Consider the following 19926-nt stretch of genomic DNA (forward strand, 5'->3'; position numbering starts at 1 on the left):
TACAGTGAATAAACAATTAGTAATTCAATTTCAGAATAAGATTAATTCCATCCAACTCTAATCAATCAATATTTTATTATATTTGCATCTATCCATCTCTGAGACCAGGGATAAAAAAAATCACTAATTTTTTATATTTACGCAAAAATATATTTATAATTCCAACTATGTTTCTATTTATCAACCTAGATAAATGGAAATTAATCAATAAGTTTATCAATATAGAACTTTCTTCACCTACCCAGATATTGGGAAATCTAGCTTCTATTTTGCTTCTATCACATTCTCCATCTTCTTCTTCGTATGGTTAATGGTCATGGCTGTTCTCTAGCTGAAGGCATAGAGTAAATAAAACCTATTAATTACACTTTAGAGTTATGTTCTATTTTAACAAAATTTGAAAAAATATTTGGGGCTTCCTCAACGTTCTCTATCGTCTTATTAAAAGATGAATAAATTGTCAATAGTAAACATAATCTAAGGATTCGTCGGGGTATTTTTTAATAACATGTATCAATATTAAAAATGCGTAGAGCAAAATAATTATTTTCATTAAAAGAAACACTACACAGTCAGTTTGCTAGTCTGCCTTTCTTCAGCATTTTCACAAATATAATAAATTCTTCGAAAAATGTTTGAAAAAACTAATAATTTTCTAACGAGTCCACAGAGCGGCGACTCGGCGAGTCAGCCCTATAAATAAGGCCGAGTTGCAACTCGGAAGAATTCGGTAATGGTGGAGAGATGCAGAAGAGGGAGGTCGTGGCGAGAGGCGGCGGGGCGACGCCGTCGCCGGCGAAGCGCGGGCGGCCATTTGGTAGCACAACCGGCAGCGGAGGCGGCGGCGGTGGAATGCCGTTGGCGGCGGCCGGCGATACGATGGCCCCAAACTCTCTCCTAGGGCCAACGCTTCAAGTTCCAATCTCCTTTGCTGGTTTGATCTCTTCCTTATTCTTGCGATTCAAGCGAAAATTTTGGAAAAGAATGAGAAAAAATAGTTTGGTTTGTGTGTTGTGGATGTGCCGACGACTCTGCATTGGTTCTTGCTTTCGAGTGGTAGTTTTTTTTGGGTAATTATTTTATAGTGGTAGATTTGGTGGAGAAACCAGTGTTTACGGTAGGGGTGGTTAGTTTATCTTTTGATTCTAGAGGCGAAGTGTGGCTTCAAGTTCCAATCTCCTTTGCTGGTTTGGTCTCTTACTTATTCTTGCGATTGAAGCGAAACGTTTGGAAAAGAATGAGAAAAAATAGTTTGATTTGTGTGTTGTTGATGTTCCGACGACTCTGCATTGGTTCTTGCTTTCGAGTGGTAGTTTTTTTTGGGTAATTATTTTATAGTGGTAGATTTGGTTGAGAAACTAGTGTTTGTAATTTATTTTAGCTTACGGTAGGGGTTGTTAGTTTATCTTTTGTCTCTAGAGGCGAAGTGTGGGTTAATTAATATTTTAGCATTGATTCTTGCTTCCCAATGTTTGATTATTTCATAGTTTTATATGTAGTAGAGAAACTAGTGTTTATAATCTCTTTCAGTTTACGGAAGGGCGTATTAGTTTATCTTTTGACTCTTCAGTGAAGTGTGGGATGAATAATATCTCGCAGTTCACATAGATCTTTTTTTGGAACCTCATTCTTGTTTGAGGGCATCTGTCGGGGAAGTTATTACTCTTTTTTTCGAGAGGAAAACACATGTTTATAATATTTTAGTTTACAGAAGGGGTTTGAAATGATCTTTTCACTTTCAAAACGCGAGTGGTGGGATCTTTTTGGAAGTCTATTCTTTTTTGGTGGCATCTGAGAGAAAATTTTTTAAGCTGTGATAGGTACCGGAGGAGAACATGTGTTCAGGCTCTTTTTCAGATTATGAAACGGGTTTGAAAATATTTTTCTACTCTTAAAATGCGATTAATTTATATTTTTTTTAAAGGAATGGGATCAATTAATCTTCGTCCCAGTTATTCGAAATATCTTCGGTAAGAAATCGTTGAAACAAGAAGGGGTGGTTTTTTATGAGATTCAATAGCTAAGGTTGTTCTGTATCTCAGATGATGTGCCGCATACAAGGTTAAAAGTCGATGAAAGATCTTGGTTATAAAAATTGATCGGAGGAGGTTTGTTTTCTGATGAAACGTGCAAGAATATCCTTTGAACGATAATGTTACAACTCTTAATGAAAATTCGAGCAGGATGACTTTTGTTTTCAGATTTTTTTGTGACGTGGGGTTAACCCTTATATTTATTGCAATTGTCAACTCATTAATACGAAGAATGAGTAGCAAAGGAGAAGAAGTTAATTCTGTGGATGGAGGAAAAAATTAGGAACCATTGGATCATCTATTGTATATGACCTACGACTATTGATAATAATTGAAGTTAATCCAAGAATTATCAATAGAAGATCCAAGGTGGTTCTAGCTGGCCTCTGCCTAATGTCAATTGCTCTATTGCTCGATGTTTTCGACCTTAATTTTTATTCACTAGATTGTCTTTTTTGTCTTCTAGGAAAGTTTTTGTTCGTTTTCCCTGGAAGGGTTTCCATGATTTTGCAATAATTCATATTTTGTTGAACTAAAATCCTGAACGTTCAATTTATTCATCGTCAGGGAACTATTTCAATCCTTCTGAAATCTGTTCGTAAATGCTGCAGAGCCGCCTTCAAATTCCTTTTAAAAATTTGGCATTATTAATGTGCAGATCAGAATAACAAGAGAATCGTCTTAGCTCTGCAGAGCGGATTAAAAAGTGAGATTACATGGGCGCTCAATACTCTTACTCTGCTCTCCTTCAAAGAGAAGGACGACATGAGAAGAGATGTGGTGCCACTAGCCAGGATACCTGGTTTACTTGATGCTATCCTCCTAATCGTAAGAATTTTAAAATTTGTATTTTGAACACTCGTTCATACCATTCTGCTCGTGAAGTATGAAAATATACCTATATTTTCAGTTTAAAGCTTACGTTTAAGAGCTTAATCTGTGGTACTTCTGTCATTTCATCCCACTTGGGGGGTATTTTTAGTAATTTTCATTTTGTATTTTCCCCATTGACGAAGTATGAAATGTAGCCGGCTAGATTTTTAGGTCTACCGGCTCCCTCTCGATCGACCTCTGTTGATCTTTAGATGAACAGAGAGAAAAAGGAGGGAGGGCGATGGGAGAAGGCCACTGCACTTAGAGCTCGCTTTCATTAAGTTCCAATTTGCCTTAAATTATCTTATAATTACGTAAAATCCCCATGGAAAGTAGGGGGTGACAGTTTAACCCTGCTGTCTAACAATCCCAACCCTCCTCCAAAAACACGTAAGGTTCTTGTCATCTTACGATGACTTGTCAATCTTATGAATGAAGGAGAGAGGAGCCCGCTGCCATTGGAGCTTGTAATAAAATATGGAATTCGCTCTTTCATAAACGTTTGATCTGCCTTAAATAGGGATGTAGGCTACAGTTTTGTATAAAACGCTGTATTAAAGTAGGGAATGACAAAATTACTCTGACAATTGACATGACCTTTTTGCGACGACTCCTTAGGTCGATGACTGGCGTGACATTGCGCTTCCACGAGATTACATGAAGCCTCTGAGGACAAGATCCTTGGAGGAAAGTTGTGGCATCACAGGCTTTGGCCATGACTATGAAAAGCTTCATTCAGATGGCTCTGAGCCCCTTCGTGGGTAATTTTTCTTCTTATTTTCAGGGAATTTTGTGCCCTTCAACTGGATGTTGAGTCTGAAAGACGGCATTTTTCGGCTTTTATTCAGGGAAAATGCTAAAAAACGACGTTACTCCGAGTTTTGGTACGAAGAAGATGGTCTGTTTAATTTAGATGATGAAGGGAGGGCAGAAAAGCAGCAATGTGCTGTTGCTGCTTCAAATATTATCCGCAATTTTTCTTTCATGCCGGAGAATGAGATGATCATGGCCCAGCACAGGCATTGCCTGGAGACGTTATTCCAGTGCATCGAAGACCAAAATTCAGGTGCCCTGCAGTTTCTGTTTTTGAGAGTTAAATATATTATTTGTTACAAAAATGTTGGGAAAAAATATCTTTTACAATTTATTTAGATTTGCTTGAAGAGACGAAAGACTGATCAACTGCTATTTTTGTCGTTGTTTTTTTAATTTTTTTTTAGTCTTCTTGAAAGTTTAAGTTACTTTGTTGCTTTCTTATGGAAGATTAGGAGCCGATTCATCATAAATCGTGTTGATTTTCCTCTTAAACCATTAATTTGTTTCCTACCGAACGGCACAAACTAATATAAATATACAATACTTTATTTCTTTTGCTACAGGTGACGAGGAACCTATTATAACATCAAATTTTCTTAACTAAGGTCCTGAAAGCATCGATTAATTTCTTTGCTACATAAAACGAGGACTGATGTAAAATTTACATAATTTTATTCGTGTTTGGCGATTTATGATAATTATCGCTGATTTTCGTCTTCAACCACCCATGATTTTCGTCTCTACTCAAGACCAAAAATATCCGTAAAGTTTACGTTATTTCATTAGTTTTTGCTACCAAAGGAAGCGGCCAATTTACAATAATCTTCCAAGATTTTCGTGTTACATGTCCCGTGAACTTCTCTTTTACCCGAGTCCAAAAAGCAATATGAAGTTTTATTTTAATCATTCACTTTTTTCAGTATCTCATTAGTGAATTTCCTTATGGTTAACCCCTCTCCAGTATTTTAATTTAATATAAGCATCTTTGTCTCGTGAAGATGAAGAGCTGATTACAAATGCGCTGGAGACAATTGTGAATTTGTCGCCCCTGCTTGATCTTCGCATATTCAGCTCGTCCAAGCCGTCTTTCATCAAAATGACGTGAGCTTCATATCGGCTGATGGTATTTTTTATGTAATTTCATACTATAAATACGAGGACCAATTAAAACCACATGATCTATCTGATTGACCAGCGAGAAGCGCGCCGTGGAGGCGATAATGGGCATGCTGAAATCTTCCATCAAAGCATGGCACTGCGCATCTGCGGAGCTTCTGGGCAGGCTCATGATCAACCCTGATAATGAGCCTTTCCTCCTCCCTTCTGCCCCGCAGGTTCATCTTATAATTATAGATTCATTCTCCTCAATTTTACCCGATGATCATCCCTATCTTTATGATTTAAATGTTCAGCTTTATTTAATCGGCTGGTTAATATAGTAATCAGATTTAATCTCAGCTATTTTTCCTGGATAATTGTCCCAATATTTATAGTTTGATGGTTCAGTCAAGGGAGTATTTTTGTCATTTACCTTCTAGAGTAGTTTTCTATAAATAGTTGTTGGCCTCCTCTTTGGAGGACAAAAAGGAATGAATTAAAGATACTATGGGGGTATATTTTTCATTTCGATTTTATTTTAGCTTCTTAGGTTCAGTGAATTAGTTCTCGTTTTCTCTCTCTAGATAAATCCTAAATTGTGATGTTGTCAGGTTCTGAGGTGCGTCGCGCTACTTTAGAAAACCGAATTTACATGTGATTAGTCGGATTTATTCTCGCTATGCAAACTTATCAATATCTCGATCTACCATCCCTCCCGCTCTCCATTTTTTCCATGGAAACGTCAAGTTCCTGCCATATTTCAGTGGTTGGTTCATCTGCTAACAAGATTTGTTATCCAGAGATGAGAATTCCAATCTTTACTGGTTTAATGATGCAGGTTTATAAGCGTCTGGTTGATCTTCTATCATTTCCAACGGTGGATGCACAGGCGGCTGCCGTCGGGGCCCTCTACAACCTCGCCGAAGTCAACGTCGACTGCCGGTTGAAGCTCGCCAGTGAGAGATGGTATGTATGGCCTAGATCCAGCTTCTGTTTTCTGCCTCAGATCTTATTGAAGAAAAAAATATATATATAGAAAAGGGTGAGAAAGAGAATACAAACATATAAATAAATAGTTGATGGATAGAAAGAGGGAGTGTGTGTGTGAGAGAGAGAGAGACTGACATAGAGATAGAGAGAGATTGATATAGATAGGTTATAGAGAGAGATTGACATAGAGAGAGACTGATATAGATAGATAGATAGATAGATAGAGAGACTGACATATACAAAGAGAGGCTGTCATAGATAGATAGATAGGGAGATAGACCTACATAGAGAGAGACTGATATAGATAGAGAGAGAAAGACTGACATTGATAGGTGGATAGAGAGAGAGGCTGATTTAGTTTGATAGAGAGAGAGTGATATAGATAGAAGGAGAGAGAGAAACTGACATATACAGAGAGAGGCTGTCATAGATAGATAGATAGATAGATAGGGAGATAGACTGACACAGATAGATGCATAGAGAGAGGCTGATTTAGTTTGATAGAGAGAGAGACTGATATATATAGAGAGAGACTGACATTTAGAGAGAGGCTGACATAGATTGATAGGGAGAAGCTGATTTAGTTTGATAGAGAGAGAGACTGACATATAGAGAGAGGCTGACATAGATTGATAGGGAGAGACTGACATAGACATAGAGAGAGAGAGAAAACAGAGGGAGACTGATATAGATAGATACAGAGAGATACTGATATCTAGAGTGATACTGGCATAGAGAGAGATAGAGATAGATCTATTTATAGAGACAGAAAGAGAGATAAAGAATGACATACATAGAGAGAGATAGAGCTAGAAAGAGAGAGAGAGTGACATATATGTAAAGAGATGTGGAGTAGTGAATGTGATTTGGTGCAGGGCAATAGAGAGACTGGTGAAGGTGATAAAGGGGCCGCATCCGGTGGGGGAGGTGTGTAGGAAGGCGGGGATGGTGCTGGAGAGCCTGGTGACGGAGCCGCAGAACAGAGGGCTGCTGCTTGCCCACGAGAACACCTTCGCAGAGATGATGCTCGGCGACCCCCGCCACTCGGACACCTTCGCCCGTATTCTCTACGAGCTCACTTCCCGTCCCACCGCCATCTCCGCCGCTCGTCCTGTCTGGGGTATGTCCTGACTCTCCCTCTTCTCTTCCCCTCCCCTCTAGAGTGAGAATCTTACCTTCTTTTTATAACTGCCTTTATGGTCATGTGTATGTATATATATGTGGTTCTGTAGATGGGTAGAGATATACTATGTTATGCAACATATGTGTAGAGAGAGAAGAGGGAGATTATATTTATAGAGAGAGAGACAAAGAGAGACGGATGGTCCCAGTCTGTCTTTAGCAAGGACCTAAAACTCACCTTAGTATTGGTCTGGTTCCGGTCCGGTCTCGTCCAGTCCCAGTCCGGTCCTGGTCTAGTCATGTTGACTAATCAAAGTCAAAGAACAAAAGTAAAAAAAAACTGGTATGGGCTTTGGATCAAATCAAAATATTATTGTAAATTGACCTATAAAGCCATTCTTGAAAAATGAAAAGAAGAATAAAACTAAAAGAGAAGAAGAAAAGAAGATTGAATGAAGAATAATAGAACAATAAAAGAAGAATTTATATGACGAGAGAGGAAGATGAAAAGCATGAGAAGGAAAAGAAACATAATGAGAAATAAGAAAACCAGGAGAAAGAGGAAGAAGGAAAAAAGTAGGAGAGAGAAGGTGATGAAGAAGAAAGGTAAAAGAAGAATAGAAAAGGAGACGAATAAAATAAGAAAAAAAAGAGAGGAGAAAAAGAAACTAAAAATAAGAACGGATGATCAAAATAAGAACAAAATGAAAAGAGAAGAATAGAAGAAATGGAGAAAACTTGACGGAGTGGAGTGTACAGTGATAGCGATAGAGAAAGAAGCGGGTGAACCTAACAAACCTGGAAAAACAAAGAGCCAACTTGACGGAGTTGGAGCAGAGAGAGAAACGAGGATAAAAAACATTTTAGAGATCGAGAGCAAATAAAGGGGGACTCACAGAGAGAGAGAGAGAGAGAGAGAGAGAGAGAGAGAGAGAGAGAGAGAGAGAGAGAGAGAGAGAGAGAGAGAGAGAGAGAGAGAGAGAGAGAGAGAGAGAGAGAGAGAGAGAGAGAGAGAGAGAGAGAGAGAGAGAGAGAGAGAGAGAGAGAGGGGAAGAGAGGGGGCGGAAGAGAGAGAGACCGCAGAGAGAGAGAGAAGGGGAGAGAGAGAGATCACGAAAGAGAGAGAAAGAGGGGAAGAGAGATCGCGGAAGAGAGAGAGACTGATCACGGAGAGAGAGGGAGGGAGAGAGAGAGACCGCAGAGAGAGAGAGAGCGCGGAGAGAGAGAAGAGGGGGAGAGAGAGAGAGAGGGAGACCCGGAGAGAATTAGAGAGAGATCGCGGGAGAGAGAGTGAGAAGGTGATCGCGGAAGAGAGAGAGAGAGAGAGAGAGAGAGAGAGAGAGAGAGAGAGAGAGAGAGAGAGAGAGAGAGAGAGAGAGAGAGAGAGAGAGAGAGAGAGAGAGAGAGAGAGAGAGGGAGAGAGAGGGGTTTTTTCCCGACGATGACGTGGCGTCCGACTTGGATGCCACGTCTGTTACGGTCAGCCCACTTCGGCGTCTGCGTCGGACGCCACATCATCGTCGGGAAAACATTTCCGCGGGATAGATCGCGGTTTTTTTAGAAAATCAGGGATAGATCGCGGACGATTTAAAAAACTCGGTATAGATCGCGGAATAAAATAATTTGGGGATAGATCACGGAACTTTTTAAAAACCCAGGATAGATCGCGAACGATTTAAAAAACCCGGGATATATGGGAATATTTGCCCTAAACTAAAGCTTCTTTAAGTTGAATTTTTAATTCCTCATTTATAGAAGGGAAACTGGGGAATGTTTGGCCGGGGAAGAGAAAAAATTTACACTCAAATTTCTCTTGAAATCTGGCGTTGGAAATTGGATTTTGGAGGCCTGGATCTTGATGCAGAACTCAAAACAATTCGCAGCAAAAGCCATTAACAACATCATTAAAATCATGAAAAGAATCACCTGTGCACAGATCACATCCATGATTTCTTGGATCATGGAGCAAGAAAAATCAAGCTGCATATGTGTGCAGCCTATTGATGTATCCACGTGGTCCATGGCATGTCAAATCCCCTCCGTTGGCATGACGAGCTCCATTCACCCACTGTTGTCGTCATTACGCCGTCCTGATCACATCGGGAGTGGAGTGGAGCTGTGAGGAGAAGGGAGAAGGGGAAGGCCCTTGAAAATTCTGTCCTCAGTCAATTTCGTTCAAGGCCTTCCCTTATGTAGACTAAGTGGGTATTTTTCATAATAACCCCAAAAATCAAAGTACATCCTCCAACATCCAAAAGACCATTTGCGTGTGACCTTCTAGGCCCATGTATAGGCCTAGTTAATGACTCCAGCGGCCCAATAACACTTATTGGCCTTCTAAGTTAATTAGATATATCATCATATAGATAAATTTATGTTGGATTGATTTAACCCAATTGATAGGCTGACTCTCTAACCTAAGGGGTGATCTAGAAGATACAAAAGAGTGTGTATCAACTCACTCATGGAACATGCTCATCATTGGTTACCATATGATAACATGCATTTTTAGTGCATTATATGATCATATTTACATGTCTATTTGAATTAATTTACTTATATTTGCATGTTATCAAGCTTAAAATGATTAAATCAATTTCTAGAATGGTTTTATGACTTTTCTGTATTTTAATGCATTTTTGGGGAATTTTCTGACAATAGATTCTAAAAGAATATGATTTTTTGAGACAGAATATGATTTTTTGGAATTTTTTAACATTAAATTTGGAAAGACATGATTTTTCTAAGTCAATATATATATTTATTTTTACTTTTGGGCTTTTATTTATTTAATATGAATTGAAAAATATTTTATAGCCCTTTTATCTTGTGCCGATACTTGTCTTCATTCGATTCGTCGAACAGTGATGAATCACAACTAGCACTGATGATTGTCGACAACCAAACATTAACAGTTAATGATTCGCGAAGCCATGTTTGTACACATGTACATGTCGCCCACGCTTGTACACGTGGCACTTGCATGTTATTTATTGATTGTAAAAAAGAAAAAAAGTAGATGCTGCGCATAGTGATGCATCGCCACGTCAACTACATGCTAGTACCTTATTTAATATATAATAATGTCTTATTACTTACTTTCGTCTTTTTCCAATCGCAGGTATGCCTGACACAGAAGATGAGAAGCTCAAGTGCGGAAGACAAGAAGACACAGAATTTTGGACGACGTGACAGTTCAATCGAAAATGGAAAACAAGGAAGCATCAAAGATGATGATGAGGAGAGAGAAAAATCAAGGACAACAAATCTGAGAAAAATAAGGATTGATCCAACTTCAAACGACGATATTTGAAGATCTACAAATCTGATTAAGATGGAATTTTCAGCACTGCTTTGCCTCCCCCTCCTCTTTCCATTCATACCCTCTGCATAAATGGAGGCCTGGATCTCTGTGAAATTCCTTTTGAACTTGCTTCCTACTTATGTAGGCTGATTGAAAGATAGTGAGTTTTGAGATCCATCAAGTCTGTTCTTGGTGTCTTGGGTGTGTGGGGAGAAGCATTAGAGAAGAGGAGGAGCTTACTGGCACTCTCAAATCACCGTGATCATGGCAGAATGTTAGGATCTAATGTAAGCGCCTTTGCCTTATGTTGTTTTTTTTCCGACATCATAGTTGGCTTAATTAGGATTTATCATCGTTTTTTCACTTCCTTATATCCCTATATCTTGTTGTTAGGCCCCTAACTAAGCGTCATTCCCTGCCCAGAGGCCTACGTGCTTATTGGGAGGGTGTGTCCGTTGTATTTCGGCTCACGACATTTTAAGGATTGAGTCATAATGGGTAGCGATGCCCAAATACCTGATCTTTCAGGCCATTGCCACTGTCGATGGTGATTCACGACAGACTGTGCACATGCTCGTCCGCATCCAAGGCGGGACGGATCAGGTATGGTCCACGCGTTCTGGGCGCACGGGCTAAACGGTGTGCGCGCGCACGCCAAGGCCAAGCGCCACGCGCGGGTGCCAACGCTAGCCACCAGCGTTGAGTGCTGCGCCCGGGAGCGAGAAGCGCTGCGCGTGGGTGCGGGACGCGCAGGCCGGGCGGCGTGCCGCGATTGCAGCGCGCGGAGTTGTGCGGGGTGCCGGGCAGCAGCCGCGTGGGCAGCGCGCGCATTACGTGTGCAGGGCGCGGGGCTGGGAGATATCCCACCAGGAGACTAAGGCATGTGGCACACTGAGAGCGTCGATACGGCACAGCGGGCGCATAGCACTCCTGCGGGTAGTGCTGTGCATGCAGCGCCCTACTAGGGGGCGTCGAATGCTGCGGTGTCGCGCAGACTGCGCTAGAGTGTTGACACGGGCGCTGGTGGCATGTGTGATTGTCAAGGCAGGGTTGGCATGTGTGCTCGCCAAGCCCGCGGGCGCGCGGTGCCCGGCCCAGCGCACCTGTGTAGCAGTAGAGCGGGTGCGCGCACGCGGAGCAGCGGCTCTGAGGCGGTGTGGCGACATTACCTCGACGCAAGGCACCTCGTCTCATTCGTTGTATCACCCCTCGTATTCCCCCATGTAATTATCCCCAATGATGATGTACTCTTGATGATATGAATGCAATAACCCTATTCATTGACGGTGCCTAGCACCACCTGTAAGAATTGGTGGCCTAAAGAGCCAATCAAAGTACATTCTTGAGTTTATAGTTAATTCTATCGAGACTCTTGTTTTCATTATTTCTATATTGTACATATATGATTAATGAAGTCCCAGGTAATGTCCATATGTTTGAGTGAATTATGAAGAGTTCATAATTTAGGGATCACTAGACTCAAAGGACATTAACCTAAACAATCCCATTCGAAGGAAGTCTAGTAAGGGACACTAGATATTCCGGAAAGAGTGGTGACATCTTTCATGATCACTTGGATGATGATAATGGCCGTTCCCAATAGCCATTTGTGTGATGACACTAATGATGGATGTCAGGTGCTTCTTGGTAAGAAGAAGTTCACTGTATTGATCCGTATGAATCACCTGGATGGTTAAACATCTAAGTCAACCAGGAAGATTCATGTTGTCATAGTATCAATGGTCCTTTGACCTAAGGTATCAAAGATATCTTGTGGTACGAAAGTTGTGCTTTGATCATGTTGACAAAGGCTTCTATTTAGAGGCCCGGTATAAATATGATTGGGCACTTCTAGAGTATCATGGAGGTAATTGAATAGCCGATTAGGAATCATTCAACTTCGATGAATAGAAGTTATGGTCTCACTAATAGATTGCAGTGAATCTCTGGCCAGAGTAATAAAGGAGATTCCAATGATGTGATTCATTGGAGATCTCTTATGCAATCATATTAAAATTGATTCATATGATTGGGATTTGACTGAACCACCATATCCCAGATATCAATCATGAGATCATTAATGAATGAAGGACTATATTGATATGGTATTGATAACAGAAAGGTTTTCATGAAGCAAAATGCATGGATGAAATTCATTTGTCTTCTAGGCCAATGCAAGTGAAGCTTGTCCTTATGGCATGGCAGGAGACTCAACTAACAAATTAGGTTAAATTGGTCAAGGTCAATTAAATTATAAGTGAGTTATGAATTTAATTGACTGGTAAAGTTGATTGGATGATCATCAACTATTAGAGTCATTAAACTAGAATGATAAGTGAACCTATAGGGTCACACACATAAGATCTTATGAGGTGAAGTTATAATTAATTGATGGCATAATGGAAATTAATGCCAAAGGACATGTGGAGAGCCCTATTTAAGGAAATGTGGGCCCTGGGCACAAGCAACCAACTCCAGGTCGAATTTGGTTCTCTCTCTCATCTTTTCTCATCCCCTTCCTCTCCTACTCACTTGGAATTGGAAGAATTCCAAAGAGCATGCAAAGGAGAACAAGGAGGGGTCAAAGAGAAGGATCTGTGAGAGCACCAGTGAACTCACCTCCAAGGGAAGATCGTGTGGATACCGGTAGAGGCCAAACACAAGGGAGGCTCAAAAGTCCATCATCTTCTTCAAGAGGAAAGCTTCTTGGATCAACTTCAACCATTTCATCATTACCAATGGCAATGGTATGTTATTTATTTGCTTTATGATGGAAATGTGTTTCATACAATCATACTATGAATAGATGATTGTAATCCAGTTGAGTTTGAGGTTCAAGAAAAAGTTTCAAACCCCTAGAACTCATAAGAGAATCATAGAACGCTTCCGCTTAAGTCAAGTTTTTGACCAAGTTAGATATCAGATTTCTTTCACCACCATCTCCTCTAACCCCTCCTATGCGATCTTAAGCAATCTGCAAAGCTTGCGCTACAAGAGATCAAGGCTGCTCAGTGTTCTGCTCCAAGCACTGAGGCCGGCAAACGCCATTTCCAATCAAGAAACCTAGGTCGAGATTTGACCGTGTGACACTTGTCTCTACCATATCATTGTTCATGCACTCAATCATCATCATGTGCTTCACGTTCTCTATCTCACCACCATATCGTTTCGCATAATTCTACATCAACTTCCTCTTTTCTTTCTAATTTAAGTTGAATTATAGCTATATACAACACATTACTCGATATCACTATCTCAACTAGTATACTATGGTCTTTATATTTTCTTGTATTGTTAAATACTATATTAAGAACATTAAATCCTAAATCATCGTCCCTATGGAGACAATCCGTACTCATCGCTAGATAAAAATTACTAAGTACAGTTAATTATATTTTATTGAATAATCTCAATTACCAACAACGAATTAAAACCCCTAAATTTGAGATTATCATTGTGTATGTGTAGTTCCTCCTCCACTTGATGCTCCAAGGATGCCCTAGGTTGTGGTCAAGTATCAAACCCTAATCAGACATTTGATTTAGGATTGATGTGTTCAGAAATTATCGTTAAACTCTGACTGATATTTCACTACCTTGGACAAGGACTTCATTGCATCATCTTCCTTCAGTTGTCTCCTCTTACACCGAGGGTGGAAAATCCCATCTTGGTCACTCAATCGTCTTTTTGAACTCATTAATGCTGTTTAGAATCCCATGATTACAGATTCGTAGGTCACAGTCAAAGTACAACTGTCTGTTCATAAGACATCTTAGGTGTCTCAAGTCTAGTAGTGATTTGAATCAACTTGATTGATAGTTTGGTATAATACCATTCGGGGATTCATACGGATCAAGTTAGTGAACTCTTCCAACTAAAGACCATTCACTATCTATCCTTAGTGTCTCCACACTAATGGCTACTGGAACGACCATACTTATCATTAGACATGGTCGTACGGTTCGCATTGTGCGAATCTGTGCGAATTGTGCGCTCTGTTCGGATTTTTGAACAGAACGCACAAGAAAACGAACCACACTTCGCACAGACCGTCGTGCGGTTCGTTTGTGCGAATTGTGCGGTTCATATTTAAAAATAAAATAAAATATCACTCCCTCCCAGTCTCCCACTCCCCACTTCCCCGTCCCCAGCCCCCGACGCCGCCCTCCTCGTCGCTCTGCCCCCAGACCGTCTGGACTCTGGCGTCCTTGCCGTCGACCCGGTTGTCGGATCTTCATCTATGAGGTAAATCTTCCTCACGCTTTCTCCCTCTCCATCTCCCTCTTCTTCTCCTATTCTCAATCACTCCCCTTCTCCCTCTCCCTCTCCCTCCCCCGCTCCCTCTCCTTATTCTTATCTCGTTGTCTCTTCCTCACGCTCACGCTCTCCTTATTCTTATCTCGTTTTCTCTTCCTCACGCTCACGCTCTTGATTGGTCCAAACTAAGGGGTAAAATTTGATCTTAAGTTGTTTGTAAGGATAGTTTACTAATCAACAATTTTATTTCCTTACTAGTAGTATTTTAGTAAGGGTCGATCCCTCAGGGAGCTAGGTAGCTAGTTAGGTTGAATTTCAATTAGTATTGCAAGTTCAAGATTCATATAAACCCTTTTTTGTAATGTTTTTAGTGATTAGGAAGGTTAATGTTCAATTAATAAGGATGATATGAATTTTACTAAGCGTGAAAAAATTTCCGTAGAAAGTTTAGATTGAGAATAATTTTTCAGAATTTTTTATCATCTCTAGAGAGAGATGAAAATTTCTGAATTTAATTGAGTGAGAAAAGAAGAGGAAGAGAGAGATAGCGCACAAGCTTGGGCGCTTCCGCCGCTGTTTGTGCGCTTGGCTTTGCCGCTCCACCGCTGGTCGCGCGCGCGGAGTTCCTGATATCGGTTTGACACGTGTGAGTAGGCGTTGGAAAGCTTGAGACGTTGGCTATCTTTCTAAGGATAGACAAGAAGCTTAAGAGAATTCTAGAAGGAGATAGGGTGAGAAGAAGAACGTAGCCTTTTTGTCACACCCCAAAGGGCCCAAGGTTGTTGCTCCAGCTCCCTACCAACTGGCTTCAAGATCCAGGACGCTTCTAGAAGACTCCTTGCACCTTCTGAATGAAAGGTGGACCCAGGAACAAGCTCAAGAAAGAAAGAAAGTGAAGAAAACAATACTGAATTCTTGGATGCCTTCAAGGAGGGTGAGGGGATCCCTTTTATAGGGGTACATGTGTTAGTTTCAGCTATTCTTGGTGGTTGGATTATGGATGAACGTCTAGGATTGAGTTATTGAGGCATCAATCCAGGTGATCAGACCCCAACCAACCAGATTCTTTCCCTCCAGGTTGAATTTGGAGGGAAAAGAACAACTTGGTTAGAGTTAGTTACATGTCATCTCTAGCCCTTAGATTTGGGCTGGAATGGATGGGTGGATGCGTTCCACCTCATGGATCCTGGGCTGGATCTCGACCTTGGGCTCTCCTCCAACCAGGATCCGCCAGCTGGAGTCACCCTCATGTGCCTTGATCAACCTGAAAGCCTCCAAGGACGTTCTAGAAGGTCTCCTTCAAGCTCCTTTATACCAAGCCTATCGATTGAGTCAACTCCGCTGGTTAGCATGCATCTTTTTCTTGATTTCTCCTTTTGACTTGAAATTTTGTCCCAAGCCTCAAGACTTCTGTCTTGTCTTCCCCATAAAATTTCGTAATTTTATGACCATCAAAAGTCAACCTTGACCTGAAGAGTCAACACACTAGGGAATTCGTTAGATTCATATCCCACTCGACTCAATGAGTCAAGTGGGGGTTAGAAATACCCCTCAAATCCTCTTATAAGTAAATCCCAAACTGTGTAACTTGTGAAATGCATGTCAAAGCATTGATGGAAACATTAATTAAGTACAAAATGTAAGCTTTTTAATCTTTGGGAAAGTGAAAAGGCATGATCTCATTACTATGCAAAATAAGCATTTTTGGCAATGTTGTACTTACTTTTAGGAGATTTAAGATGAATAATGCATGGAAATGACTACCCTTATTTGAGTTTATCAGCTCTCCTTATTCTTTTCCCTTTTTCGATCTCCCTCTCCATTCCCGCCTCCTCGCCGTCCACTGTATTCTTGGATACGAGGATAGATCGATAGGATTTCATTGGATTTCCTTTTTCCTTTTTCGATTTTCCTCACCGTCCACTGTCCTCTCCATTTCCTTTTTCCTTTTTCAATTTCCTTTTTCTGTGCGAATTTGTGCGAATTGTGCGAATTTGAGCGAATGTGCGAATTGTGCGAATTGTGCGTTCTTTTTTTCGTGCATTAAACGAACAGAACAAAGAACAGACCCGTGTGCGGTTCTTTCGTGTGAATTTTTTGTGCGAATAAAAAGAACAGAATAGAACACCCATGTCTACTCATCATATTATTAATTAAATACCTATTGACTGCACACAATTAAGATTCAAAGCATTATTATTAAATGATCGGTTACATTCCATGAATTCTAAGAAAATGCATTAACTATTTGAAATAAAATGATTATGAAATGCTTCATGATTCAAATAAAATCAGAATAATTAGGATATTATGGAAATATCAGGATACACGATAAGTGATAAAAATACAAAAGATATTAAAATATTAATTTCCTGACAATACACTACCTATATAATGTATTAATGATATACCTATGTGTTGTCACTTGGTCATTAAGAAAATACAACATAAAGATATTCCCAATAAAAAATACATTTAAATCTTCTTGAATGAAAAGATAACACCAAATCCACTAACCCACCAGAGCTGATATAGGAATGCAACTTAGAAGTTAAAATGCATCATAATATTGTGATGACTCTAGTAAGAAGCTCCACGTATAACCTACAACTGATTCATTTCCTCTTTTATAAGGTGTCAGCTACCACACTGCCCACAGTACTCATGTCTGCCACTGCCAACATGTTCAGTCACTTTGTATGAATATTAATAAAGATTCTTCTTTCAATAATCTGGTTTTACAACATTAATCTAAATCTAGTTTCTTTAACTTTTTGTTTAAGTTTTTGATTCTATAAGTTGAATAATTTATTAAACTCTTGGAACCATTTTACTTCCCATTTTCCCCTTCATATACCAGCTCCATACTCTTTGCCTTTTGTACTTTTTATGGCATACAAACTAATACACTAGCCGAGGCTATGGCGATTCGTGATGGTCTACTCCTCTGAGAGGAACGAAACCTTCACAATATTGTCGTGGAATCAGACTCACAGATATTAGTTGATATGCTTCGTCTAGGTACATGCTCCCAATGGCGACTCCGCCGTGCGTGGAAAGACATCATGCGGTGCCGTTCTCACATAGCCTGTTTTCATCACCAGATGCGAGAGGGAAACCAGACAACAGATGCCCTCGCCAACCACGCGGTACATGCACGAACCCCCTCCTCTGTCTTTCATTCTTGGCAGCGCTCCCTCCCACAGCTAGAGGCTGCTATCGCCTTGATCGTCTTGGCATGCCCACCCTCCGCACACGGCGCATCCTCGTGATGCCAGGCCCGCGGGATTGGAGGATTGCGTGGAATGCTGGAGCTAGAGGCGTGGACAACGCCCGCCTCGACTAGAGCCTTCACCACAAACTTCCCGATCCCACTTGACGAAGGAGAAGACACCTCCCGCAATACATCGTCATCGCGGGGCGGCTCTGGTGGGACGACGACGAGCACACTTCTTCGAGCGCCTGCGAGGTATCACTTATGTATCTTTTCTTTTCCTCAAATATGGGCGTGGGCGAGTGGGATCCGAGTGTAATTGGGATATTTATACTCGCTCCACGCCTATAAACATTGACAAACACTTCACTTTATAAATAAAAATCCCCTGGGTGGCGTCCAGGGCACGGATGGATCGGTCTGCGGGCACAACCCCTGGGGTTGGCTGTACCCGGCACCGTGTTTTTTGCCAATAAAAAAATATATATATACCAGCTCCATTATAAAATATATTGGATTTATTTCACTTTTAGACTTTAAATTATACCATTTGAGAACACTATGAATATTTAGAAAAAACTGCAGAATTAATTATAATCAAAGTCAAATCCATATTAATTATGAGCTTATTTCAATAATAAATTAAACAATTTTTTAAAAAAATTGGAAATAAAATGATTAATTTTCTTGAAAACATTTAACTATTGCACAATAAATTGTTGAGATTTTAAAAAATATGTTTTTCTATGTGAGAATACCCAAAGATCCTAATGGGCACCCTTGGCCCAGATATCCATATATCGCCAAATCAATGTCTCCTCTATCTCATATGTAATATTTTTTATTATTTTGATTTATTTTTAATGCTTTTAAATATGAAATTTTATGCATGAAGGTGTCCATATTTTTTGAATTTTCTTCATAAAACACCAATTTATTCAAGTTTAGAGTATCTAATTTAAAAATATATATTTCTAGTTATTTTTAGGAATTTGAATTTATCCAATCTGGAAAGCTGGTTGGTGGGTTAGTTTGACAGATCACAGAGAGTGGGAGCAAGCTAGCGTGTCACAAGGGTGAGCTGATGGGCTGGAAGAACTGGCTTTGTTTCCCATGTTACGAAATGATCACAAATCCATTTCAATGCTCAAGCAGGTCAAAGTCTGACGTGTCGAAAAATCAAGATAACGAGCCAAGATAGCCAAAGATAATGCAAAATTGGATCGTTCCAGTAAGAAACATGTTTTAATATCAATCTCTCATGTCAAAGAAAATTTTGAGTTCAAGTTACCATGGAAATATCAGATTTATCTAACATGATCGCAAAGACAAAATTCACTGGAAACCTTTATAATCCCATCGTAGGACTTGGTATATATAATGAATAGTTTTGAATAGTCATTAAAATATCAATCATGGTGTTCTAAGACTATGGCCTGCCCTTGATTCTTCAACACACTGAAAAACAGTAACCATCATTATTTTGTGACCGAATCACAATATATTTCATATGTGATATTTTCATATGATTCACATGTTATAAGCATTATAATATTAAATGAGTGGAATAATCAAATAGACTAGAAAATTAATTTTCACTTACACATATATATTGAATAACAAAAATTAAATATATTCTACGAAAATTTTAACCACTTTGAATAAACTATTACTGGACAATTGCGAAAGTGGCATTAAGAGACATTATACAGCCCTTTTATATTAATAAATCCATTGTATTGAGAAGAGATAAAGGTAGTGTTCATAAAATAAATTAATAACCATGATAAAATTGATACTGAGCACCAATGATTCATGTAGTTTCAAATTTAGGGTAATAAATAAATTCTTATCCAAAACAGAATGTAAGAATGAATTAGAGATTTATTTTCGAATGGCTTTCTCGGTAGGATTATGAGATCATTATTGAAATTATTTATGAGGTTTTAAGAAAGTCGTAGATATCCTCTTAGAAAAACAGAGTTTGCTTCACAGTAGGTAATATAGTGACTAATCAAGAATAAATGAACAGAGTAAATAATTCAACACAACATGATTTTGTTAATGGATTGGTGATTCAACTTTTATTTAATGAACATAATAATAATTCAACTCCAGGACAGCCATGTCAGCTCATAAAAGAAAAGCCATATATTTTCAGGGATATGGTTAGATTACAGCTTTTTTAGGGAAACTACAGAAAAACCATGAAAAGTAAT

At 39.7% G+C, this 19926-nt stretch overlaps 1 protein-coding gene across 1 annotated transcript; it reads left to right on the forward strand.

Moving 5' to 3' along the window:
• Positions 1-735: 735 nt before the first annotated feature.
• LFR (ARM repeat superfamily protein) lies at positions 736-7070 on the forward strand. The gene is made up of 8 exons (XM_078580966.1): positions 736-934; positions 2692-2861; positions 3525-3667; positions 3755-3972; positions 4721-4823; positions 4918-5056; positions 5659-5786; positions 6686-7070. The coding sequence occupies exons 1-8, from the start codon at positions 745-747 to the stop codon at positions 6939-6941; spliced, it is 1347 nt and encodes a 448-aa protein (XP_078437092.1). The 5' UTR covers positions 736-744; the 3' UTR covers positions 6942-7070.
• Positions 7071-19926: the final 12856 nt, after the last annotated feature.

Source organism: Wolffia australiana, chromosome 9 (assembly GCF_029677425.1).
Source record: "Wolffia australiana isolate 7733 chromosome 9, ASM2967742v1".
NCBI lineage: Eukaryota > Viridiplantae > Streptophyta > Magnoliopsida > Alismatales > Araceae > Wolffia > Wolffia australiana.